At 35.1% G+C, this 11,557-nt stretch overlaps 2 protein-coding genes across 2 annotated transcripts in view; one reads left to right on the top strand and one right to left on the bottom strand.

Annotated features, from left to right (window-relative positions):
* Positions 1 to 1,371: 1,371 nt before the first annotated feature.
* dus4l (dihydrouridine synthase 4-like (S. cerevisiae)) lies at positions 1,372 to 8,063 on the bottom strand. Its single transcript, XM_041257633.1, has 7 exons — positions 7,811 to 8,063; positions 7,005 to 7,138; positions 6,712 to 6,833; positions 6,335 to 6,452; positions 5,859 to 5,981; positions 4,540 to 4,766; positions 1,372 to 1,680 (listed from the first exon to the last, which is right to left on the bottom strand). Exons 2-7 carry the CDS (start codon positions 7,088 to 7,090, stop codon positions 1,433 to 1,435), a joined length of 924 nt encoding a protein of 307 aa, XP_041113567.1. The 5' UTR covers positions 7,091 to 7,138; positions 7,811 to 8,063; the 3' UTR covers positions 1,372 to 1,432.
* Positions 8,064 to 8,207: 144 nt separating this feature from the next.
* Positions 8,208 to 11,557, top strand: part of cog5 (component of oligomeric golgi complex 5) — a 115,013-nt gene continuing 111,663 nt past the window's right edge. Inside the window, exons 1-5 of the mRNA XM_041257631.1 lie at positions 8,208 to 8,289; positions 9,081 to 9,220; positions 9,584 to 9,641; positions 9,929 to 9,983; positions 10,843 to 10,912. Coding sequence (XP_041113565.1) covers positions 8,241 to 8,289; positions 9,081 to 9,220; positions 9,584 to 9,641; positions 9,929 to 9,983; positions 10,843 to 10,912 — 372 coding nt within the window. The 5' untranslated portion in view covers positions 8,208 to 8,240. The remainder of the gene's footprint in view (positions 8,290 to 9,080; positions 9,221 to 9,583; positions 9,642 to 9,928; positions 9,984 to 10,842; positions 10,913 to 11,557) is intronic.

Raw genomic sequence — 11,557 nt, 5'->3', positions numbered from 1 at the left:
CCTCGTGCAACCAGTTAGAATTCAATCGTAAGCCATTAAAACTTGTTTCAACAATCTATAGATAGATAATAGAGATAGATCTATAGATCTATATATATCTAATTATATATATTATATAATATATATATATATATATATATATATATATTAACAAAACAATCCCTGAACATTGTTTTTTAGGGACCCGCTGTAACAAAAATGACTTGGGCGACACTATGTAGTGTAAAATATTCATCACAACTTATAAGTGTAAATACCAGACCAGTTTTTATTTATTTATTTATTTATTTTATTTTATTTTTTTTTAATGTAATTGTTTTTGCAGCTTCATAACATTGGATTCGCGAATAACAGCTGTTATTGTCGTAAAAAAACGTGTTTTCTACAGCTGTTTTACATGGGTTTCATTGCAGTTGAATGGAAAATAATGTGGGTCCTTTACAATACCCATCAGATCCCTAGGTATCTCTTCTATGAACATACAGATAGGGTGACCACCCTAGTTAAGAGTGGCAATCGTTGTTTTCTGTGTAACCCTGTGTATCCTGTTGTACAGTATCTACTATGTATTTTGTGTATTTTCCAGATAACTCCTGCTTTCTTTTCTTCTATATATATTTAGCTTGTCTATGTATAGAACTAGGCACCCTCTCCTTACTGTCTTAAGTCTGTAGTGTTGTCCATCTGTTGCTGATGCTGACAGATAATTCCTAGTGTTTTAAAATGGGTGTTGTCTATCTCTATTCTTGTTACACTGAACAATTGTCAAGTAACACTGGTATGGTTATGTACTACTAGGGGGTGCTACATTAAATTGAAAGTATGCAAAATACTAGAAATGAAGGGTACAAATAGAAATGCATATGGTTAAGAACTAGTTAAATGTGGCCACAAATTAGAAAGGGAAGGTGCCGTGATTGTGAAGCAGTCAGGGGTTGTTGTTTAAACATGCTAAAAAAATTAATTAAAAAAAAACATTGTAGTTTGAAATCTATTTTTAAATCATGCGTGTCCCAGTGCTGAGGTTTGGAAATCTGGTCACCCTACATAAGGACACTAATTAAGACTAATCTACTGTATCTTACCCAAAGCTAGTCTACACAAGAAAACATTTTTTCAGTCAGGAGCTCTATTATTACCAACTCTGGAAACAGGTTTGAATTTATGGCAACCTAATCCAGTTCAACAATCTGCAGCAATAATCTTGGTTAAAAATAAATAAATAAAATAGGGTGACAGAACTAATAATCTGTTTTGTACTTTTATAAAAATAAACAATTTTAATTCACATAAAAAGGGCAGGCTTCACACAAAAACAATATATTACAAAATATTTTATTTTATAAAATCAACTTACTGGAAGTATAGAAAATTCAAGAAACAAATTCCACAAAGTACACATTTAAAATTTTTATTAAAAATAAAAAAAACCTTAGAAACCATAATGCTCATGCAAATAATCTACAACAGCCGACGTACTTGATAACACATTAAAAACTTTCTTTTCTTGTTGGGAGGTAATCCTCTCCATCATGTATATTAAATGGTGATGAAAACATGTAAAAGGAGTCCCGTGCTCCAAAGCAATGTCAACCCAGTCCCAGATGCACGCCAAAGGGGTTTCTTCATAGCCTGCAAACATTGCTGGGTTTGCTAACAAACCTCTTGCAGCCATTACACCTGGGATGGGAAAAAAAAATGGAACATAGAACTATTATTATTACTATATATATATATATATTATATATATATATATATATATATATATATATATATATATATTTTTTTTTTTTTTTAAATAGTATATTAGTATATTTGTTAAAATTCAGAAGAAAAAAAATGTTTAGATATTTTAGTTTTACCCCTAAGGAAAAGGCAGACTGACAAGTACCATAGCAGTACCACAGTCCTCCATCAAACTCGGTCCTGGGGACCCCCTATGGCTGCTGGTTTTCATTCCAACCGAGCTCTCAATTACTTAACTAGACCCTTAATTGAACTGATAATTTGCTTAATTAGATCTTTTTACTTGTTTTCAGCTCTTAAACAGTTGCAGTTCAAGTTACCTATAAAATGTTACAGCTAACTTGAAATATGCAACTGTTCAAGAGCTGAAAATTAAAAAGGTCTAATTAAGCAAATTATCAGTACAATTTACGGTCTATATAAGTAATTGAGAGCTCGGTTGGAATGGAAACTAGCAGCCACAGGAGGTCACCAGGACCGAGTTTGAGAAGCCCTGATCTACAGTCTTCTTGGAGAAGACACCAGCAAATAAGTTCATTTATAGTGTAGTTGGTTGAAAAAATATGAAGCAGGACAAACCTCTAGCTTGGGCTGTATACTCAATGGGGTGCCAAAAGGTTATCTGCTTGAACCCGTTATTCTTATTTACAATGACTTTGATCGGGGGGGATAATTAACATGCTTGTCAAATTTGCAGGCAACAGAAACCTTTGGGGAGTAACCAAAACACTCTCAGCCACCCAGGAAATCCAAAAGGGTTTAAATCAAAGCAAAACCGGGCAGAAACTTGTGTTACGAACCAGAAAACGAGTCACGGTGTTAATGCTGGATCGCTGGGATCTTTTAAGATCCCAACTTGACAAAAGTGTTTGATTAATCAGCTACAGCAGGGTTTCAGGTCTAATTAAGCACATTATTAGTTCAATTAAGGGTTTGATTAAGTAATTGAGAACTTAGTTGGAATGAAAGCCAGCAGACACAGCGGTCCCCCAGGACCAGGATTGGGAAACCCTGAGCCACAGTACTAGGAACCCAGTGAGCACGGATGGGCCGAATACCCGGATTTCGTTTGTAAGTTTTCTTATGTTCTATTGCTTAAAAGGGGTGTTCATATTGAAACTAAAGCACATCCCTGACAGAGTATAGGGGATTTAGGTTTTTAAAGTATATCCAAGTTATTTGATCAAAAAAGTAATTTTCTATTTGTTATAGCGGGAGCTGATCTAAACACCAGTGGATAAAAATATCACCACAATCAGAATAGCCCCCCCCCCACTGCCTTTTACAAGGCTGAATGTTAATGATCTAAACAGCAGTAATGTATCTGTATTGTTAACAGCAATATGAGTCTTACACCAGGTTAGTGGGGAGTGATTAAACCAGCAAACTGAGCTATTGAATGAGTAAGAGACAGGGATTGTAAGATGCACAGAATCTCCATCTACAGACGTTCCCAGGAACCAGCTTACAAACATAAATGCTTGTTATGGTCAAGACAGTAATTCTTTAAACACTAAATCATAACATACAGTACACATATTACTATCTTAGGATAATCCTGTGGTTCATACACAGGATAGTACTAATGATAGTCTGCAGGAATGTTTCAATTACTACGAATCAAGCACTTCCACTAAGACTGCAGGATAGGTATTAAAATGGTCTCAGCTGCAACGAACACAATGTGTCAGTCTTCTGCCCCCTAGAGGATTGTAAAACAAGGTATTAAGTTGTCCAGTGATTCTTCAGACCAGGGCTGGTCCTCGGGACCCCAAGTGTCTTCTGGTTTTCATTCCAACTGAGCTCTCAATTACGTAACTAGACCCTTAACTGAACTAATCATTTGCTTAATTAGGCCTTTTTAATTGTTCTCAGCTCCTAAAAAGTTGCAGAGTTCAAGTTATTTATAAAATGTTACAGCTAACTTGAAACCCACAACTGTTTCAGAGCTGAAAACAAGTAAAAAGGTCTAATTAACCAAATTATTCTTTCGATTAAGGGTTTAGTTAAGTAACTGAGAGCTCAGTTGGAATGAAACCCAGAAGAGACAGGGGGTCCCCAGGACCAGGGTTGGGAAGCCCTGCATTATACTAAGAGCTGTACTAACATGTTACTGGTATGAATAGAACCATTTGATGTGTATCTTCTACATATTAAACAACTGTGAATGTTTCTCTAATAGCTTTGCATTGAGTGTTATAGAAATGTAATTCACCCCCCCCCCCCCCAATCTGTGTCTGTGTCTCTCTCTCTCTCTCTCTCTCTCTCTCTCTCTCTCTCTGTGAAAAAGGGTAACTTAATAACATCTTTTAAAATGTTTTATTTGAAAATCTACTGTAAACTTAGCTTATTCATTTTCACATGGTGTGTTATTATACACAACTATAGAATGAAGAAAAATGCAAGGAAACACCTAAAGTAAAACAATAGAGCTTTAAAACTATAATAGAGCTTTTGAAATATGCAGTAAAAGAACGCTGCTCCACTCATTGCCATTATCCATAAACAAAGTAGAAATTATCAGTTCAACCAACAGGTCTGTACTAAACTGTACTAATCAGCTGATCCAGTACTAATCAGCTGGTACTAACATAGTATGGAGCTGGGGATGATCTGCAGATAGTACCATACTAGCTAGTACTCAACTTGCTACAGAACTACAGGCAACATTCTCAAGTTCATTGCAACTGACCATTTGATGAGAAGTCTTTGTAAACAGCAATTAACTTCTCAATTAAATGTCTGTCAAAATGTATCAATGCATTTCTAACTGTTGAATTAAACATCACCTACCATCCACCCCTGTCACCTGATGAGTGGTTGCTATATCCTTAAGATTTTTAATGTCTCCATTTGCAACCACTGGGATAGACATGTTTTCTTTAATTATCTTAATTGCATCATAGTGGACTGGCTGATGTCGTTCCTCTGCAGTTCTGCCGTGGACCGTTACCCATGAAACTCCAGCTGCTTCTGCCCTCCGACAGAGTTCAACGGTTGTTTTAATATCTTTGTGAATTCTGTATTTTAAAATATATATATAGAAAGAAAAGAATATAAAAGTCCAACATTCTTACTTCCATATGTGTTTAGTTAACTGTAAACTATACTGCATTTAAATATGAATCTTGCATTGTAACCCTGTACTGCCCTTTAACAGCTGTAAGTCACCTTGGATAAAGATGTCTGCCACATAAATAAACAAGAATAATAACAATAAGTTACACTTGCAAAAAAATTACCTCACAAAAGAGAACGGAATGATTACATTTAGCATTAGTAAGGTTTTAGCTGTGGTCTGTGTGTGAAAGGTAAAAATGCTCAAAACCAGTCAATCAAACCAGGCAAGCAGCCCTGCACCCAATCACAGCCTGTCAGCTCAATGGAGCTCAGACAGCATCAAGACATGTACAATTCAGTAATGCTGTTCCATTCAAACATCTGTCCAGATAAACCAGAAGTGGCTCTGACAAGATATATTTTATTATATATATTAAAATATATTTTATTATATATATTAAAGTTTCTTGTTTTTTTTTCTCTCTAATTATGTATGTGATCCTATATAAACATTTTTGGGACTATTTCCCCTAAAATATTCAGCAGAAGGGTACATGACGAATGATTACAAGTTCAAGGTAAATCTAGGTTTTAAAGTGTTATTTTTTTTTTTAAAGATAACAATGAGAAAATGTGTTTTGTAATAGCCATAGTGCTCACTCCAATGAAGGCTTTACCACGTGGTAGTTGACCTTGACTTTTGTTAGCACCCTTGCTGTCAGATCAGAACGCTTAACTTGAGTCATTCGGAGCAGTGGTAGTGCCTTCACACCAAAGCCCCGATAGCTCAAGTTCATGGCAAAAGCAGACCATTGTGTCTTCTATCCAAACATGTTAAGTCACATCATCTTTAGATGTTAATGTAATCATAATTTGGTTGCACTAGAAACAAGTCATGCCATTTTGAGTAATTCGATAATTTTGTAATATGTATACCCTCTATTCCTGGTAAAATTTCAATGAAATACTGTCTTTCCCCATTCTGTAGCAATGCTATTTCTGTATTGCTTAGAAACAACATATATTAGAAAACAAAAAAACAAAAAGATTACCTTATTTTGATGGAGACTGAAAAGTTGGGGTTTTCAATTTGATTTCTGACCTGCCTCAACATGTCACGAAGCAGCTCTGGCTTGTTTATTAGACAAGCACCATATCCTTCTGCCATTGCCCACCTTTAATGAATAAACATAATCTAATAATTCCTCTTTTTTGTACACCACACAAAAATAGCTTTATGTACATATGTGAACAGTGCTAGCAAAAACAAATTATATCCTTTTAGTACACTAGTTAGAAATTAGGAACACATTGAACAGATTCATCACACATAGATAAGCAGTTCTCTAGATACAAGTACAGCAAACTGTTAAGTGTGACAGATGCATGCATTTGTTTGCAACTACTCTGTAGCTAGACCTTAACAAATTTGAAATGCACTGACAACTAAGTCTACATGCAAGTAAATGTTAATCTTTCTTTTTAGAAGTATATACTGTAAAGACACTCTTCAAACTTTTTTGTTTACCTTTGTGGGCATCCACAGTTCAAATCCACTCCATCTGCAAAAGGTGAAACTATACTGGCAGCATCAGCAAGCACCTGAGGATCATTAGCAGCAAACTGCACAATCAGTGGACCGTCAGCTGTCAGTAAGATGAGACACAAATTGAAGGACTCTCCCCCTCGTAAACATTTTAGTTTAGCTACATATTATAAGTAATTATGGACTTGGCTGGGTTAAAATCAATCAATTAAATAAATCAATCTACTTGTATCCAAGCACTTAGATGGCCAATAGCTGGTGACTTTTTAAAAAAAAAAACAAACAAACAAAAAAAAAAAAACAGGTAATGAAACTAAACAAGGTAAAGAAATAAATAAACAATAAATACATTTGAATACCTTGGTTTGTTGTGAATTCACTGTCTCTAGCTTTGATAGACTTAACAAAGCTTTCTGCAATGATCATTGGGGTAAAGCAAAGGTCACACTCGTACTTCCGAACTAGAGTTCTGAAAGCCAATCTAGAATGAGATGAACAATAAGGGTTTTTTTTCAGCCATTCATCAATTTAAAAAGATTCAACACAGTAGCTACTTTAATCCAGACACCATAAAGGCGATACATATACTTCCATGCAGCATGAAACAAACATGACATATACGGGAAACAATTGATATCAATATTATACTTACTTGGAGTAACGGACCATGGGGGCACAGATTTTTAGAACACGTCCTGGCTGAAATAAATCCACTGGATTTTTCAGGTCCATCGTCATGCAACGGTTTACTCAGTTTTATGCAACAGTAAATATTTTCACTTTCACCTGTAACAAAATAATGCTCTTTTTTAAATGTTCAGGTATCCTACAAACATACTGAATCTGTCCAAATCTCTGTTCAGCATGCAAAACTGAACATTCAAGCAGTGACTGAATCGTGTATATGGTTGAAATTAAATAAATGCACTTTAGTCACAAGCATAGCAAATGAGACAACGTTTTAAACGTTGACAGCACGTTATCTAAGATATTGATGGTCCAAAACCATTACAGAAACTGAAGAACCTGACGAAGAAAATGATACAGTACCACTTGTTTTTTTGTTCTAAAATGTAGTCTGAAACAATATAATCTGATCCCTAATTAGCTGTTTTGATAACTGAAGCAATATTTTGACCAGAACACTACACATGCAGTACAATACGTACAACATAACACCATCAAGTGTGTACTAATTTTGAAGAATTTTGAAATGACTGTACTAGTAGTATACAGTACATTTCACTAGTTATAAAGAGAAGACATAATATTTAAAAAAAGACAATTAAGAAATATAATTATGCATGCAACAGTACAATGATTAATATAGTAAAATGGGCACTTTGGAATACACTACATGCACCAGTAAAGTTCTTTTTTTAAATGTCATAAACAAAAGCTGAACACAATGCTGTATGAACGTGAGAGCTCATAACAAAACTAAACACAATTACTTACTGAAATTGCCTAACACAGGGCTGAAATATCAAATGCTGTTCTTTATTCTTAGAACTGCAACTTAAAAGCACGATCACCTTCCCGATCCCAATACTTTGATCAACATCTGCATGCCGTAGGCAGGAGAGTAGACAGATTAACAGCAGCGTGTTTGACCATACCCTGTGACCTCTCACTTCAAGATTTGTTTTCTTCTATTTACATTAATATAAATAAATTTAAAAAAAAAACTGAATAATACTGTAAGTAAATTTCGATCTAATTAAACATTTTTATAAAGTAAAAAACATCTACAAATACACACTATATATAATCTTTTTTTTTTCTTGTTATAGATGCGTACAACGATGTGTGCGTCTAATAACAGCGCTGGATTTGTGCGTCATAAGAGCGACAACACAACACAACACAACACGACACAGCTGCCAACATGGAAGGAAGTGGGAAAGCAGTTTCTACAAATGAACTTTTAAAAGACGGTAATGCACATTTCGCTGCCGTATATTGTCTTTAATCACGGCGTTTGTCGTTAGGTTTGTTGTATTTGTTTGAATTGCATGCTTAACGCTAAGGTGTGTATTGTTTGTATTTGCATCTAAAACTACGTTCTTTGACAACAGGAGCAGCGATGTTGCCTGTCTAAACTAAATGATCAGCTGATTCTTTGATTCACAGATTTGGTATTACAGTATATGCAGATCGACTAATATTTAAAGTGTGCACATACATAAGCAATCATATGCATACGTGTAATTAGACATTCATATCTGGTGTTAGGGCACGTGAACATGTTCGGGTGACAGTTGATTGAATTGTACAAATGCAAGCGAATCAAAACCTAAATGTACTTTTGGAATTGGTGCCCTTGTAGATTGAATTATTTCCTGCTTAAAGATGCCTTGCGCCACAGTTTGTTGTGACTAATGCGCTTGGGGTTAAAACTGTATTATGTAAATACATACAGGTTTCACTACGTCACGCCGCTTGCTATGGTTACGTGCAAGATCTGCACTAGACAAAATGGGCCTACGTGCAGTACTGGATATAGTCCAATGCACTTTTAAAGAAGTACAATTAAGAAGTTATTTCACAAAATACATTGAAAAGTCGGTGTGCTCAAGTATTTACACCTCCTTTCAGGAATGGTCATATATATATATATATATATATATATATATATATATATATATATATATACACACACACACACACACATATTGTCTTTTCATGCTGTGTCAATAAAAATGGAAGAATTGGTTAATATTTTCAGAGTGCTATGCTGATTTTTGTAAAGAAGACTTTGATGTCAAGACACACACAGCGCAAGCTATTCAGCATGCAGTTATAGCAGAGCAACTAGCAAAACTTGCTCAAGGAATCAGTCAGTTGGACAAAGAACTGCATTTACAGGTATGTTAAGATGTGTTCCTAGGTAAGACCCCCCCCCCTTTTTATTTTCACTGAAAAATCCCTGAATTTTGCAAAAGATGTAGATGTTTTTATCTTCAATGTGTAAAGTAAATTAGGTGATTTATCACTTTAAGAGCTCCAAGTTTAATACACTGTTTCTCTTTGGTTAGTATGATATTTCATATTCATGTTGGACGATCCACATTTTTCTACATGAACAATCCTTTTTAAGCTAAAATGCCATCAGATAGGTAGTGTAGCAAATGACATGGAACATGAAACAGTTAAGCGAGCTCAGCATCCATTAACCTAGAATTATAAAAAGGTGATGTTTTTAACCACTTTTCTTCTGTACCTTTCCAGGTGGTTGCCAGACATGAAGACCTGCTGGCACAAGCTACTGGGATTGAGTCTTTGGAAGGTAACTACAATGCCTGCCTATAATTGTTTGCCAGCAGGGGGTGCTATAAAAATAAAAATACCTTGGCAGGGTTTCTTTTTCCTAATGCACACTTGACCTGAATGTTAACAGATCATTCTTAACTAAACAAAGATATGACTTTGTATCAAGTAAGAGGTACTGCTGTAGCTTTATCATCTATCCTTAACATAACACAGTTTCAGCAACTGTGTTTTTTTTCAGCTTTTGAGGATTTTATTTAGTTGGTTTCAAGTGCAACAGTAATAAAACATATTTCCTAATTACAGGTGTATTACAAATGATGCAGACAAGAATTTCTGCTTTACAAGGAGCTGTTGACAGGTAATTTACCCCAAAAGTATAATGCCTATTATCTCCTGCTAGGTTGACAGTGGAGACACCCATGCTTATATTGTTCACATTGTCTTTCCAGTTATGGTGAAACTTGGTTAGGACATTATTAAAAGTTGTGGACAGTATCAACGAGTTCTCTTTTATCAAGTTCTTAGCCTAGGTATTGGGCAGTAAAAATCTACTGTTTTACTGCCACGTTGATTTAACATCTGCTTTATCCATAATACAGACCGCACTTTGTGATTCTCTCAAGTTTCATTACAGTGGTTGTCCAATCAAAGAATATTATAGTTTTAACATGTAGTTTTTCCCACATTTGGTGCACTTCTATATTTTATGATTTTAATCGTTTCAAAATGATCATTGTCCAACAAAAAATAACCTACTGTATTTGGTTCCACTTTTGTTGTATCTGTATTTCAGAATTTACTTCAGGTTTGTGAACTACAAGTAGTAAATAAAACAGTCCATCAGAGATGCCGTGCCACTGAATTCCACCAGTTTACTTTTATTTATTTTTTATTTATTTTTAAGTTTCATTTTAGTACTTCTGTGCCATTATCCATCAGTTAATGTTGTAAGTGCCAATTACAATACCGCTGTTGGTATTTATGGAACTGAAAGTCCACGAAACACAGGATCACTTCTGTGCAACTTCTAAGTACATTTTGAAGCAATTTTCACCATGTCAGTTGTTCAGGCTACAATATCTTAATAATCTTGATTGGAGCTGCTTTGTAAAAATGTCCCCTACAACTATTTGTCATAAAAATTTTGCCCAATAGTTGTCTGGTGAACAGGCTTTAAAGTTATAGCTAAAAACATATTTTCGTTTTTGTTTCAACAGGATAAGGACCAAAATCGTGGATCCCTATAATAAGATTGTTTCCCGTACTGCTCAATTAGCCAGACTACAGGTATGTCACACAAGCGTTTCTTGCTTATTTTCCTTAATTTAGACTCAGATTTGAAGGTGAAACTGCTGCGGTTTTCTTTTAATAATTAAAAGTGACATTGGTCTCTGTCTTTAAAAAAAAATACCTGTTGTTTTGGGGCTACAAATGGTGAGCCGCAACTTTTATTTAAAAGGTGTTTCAAGGATGTGAAAGAAATGCATGACAGAATTGGTAACCAAATGATGTGAATGATACAGATCTGTAAGAGAATCATTTACATTTGTAAACCCCAGCAGTTGTACCCTGTTGGAAAGGATAATTAGAAACTGACTCAAGGTTGATTTTTACTGTTGTAGAAAAGGCAACAACAACTCAGTCCAGTTTCAGTCCTTGATGCAGTCCAGGCTGATTCCCCAGTGCTCTGAATTGTGGGTATTTAATATACACATACCAAGGGTATAGGCTGATTAAATTAAGCTCTTGTTAAGGCAGGCATTATGTTAGTCAGTGACAGGACCCTAGAACTGACCCCTGAAAACAGTATTTGTAATTGCAGTAAGATCATTCTGAATAAGTGCTAGCATCATAAAAAGGTGATGAGACAAACACAAGTGCAATTTGAAGCTACTTGCTCTTTCGGGAGGTCACATGAACCAGACCAATGGC

This window comes from Polyodon spathula, chromosome 8 (assembly GCF_017654505.1).
Source record: "Polyodon spathula isolate WHYD16114869_AA chromosome 8, ASM1765450v1, whole genome shotgun sequence".
In the NCBI taxonomy this organism is placed as follows: Eukaryota; Metazoa; Chordata; class Actinopteri; order Acipenseriformes; family Polyodontidae; genus Polyodon; species Polyodon spathula.
Note: the sequence above shows the minus strand (reverse complement) of the source record. Positions and strands in the feature narration are given on the sequence as shown.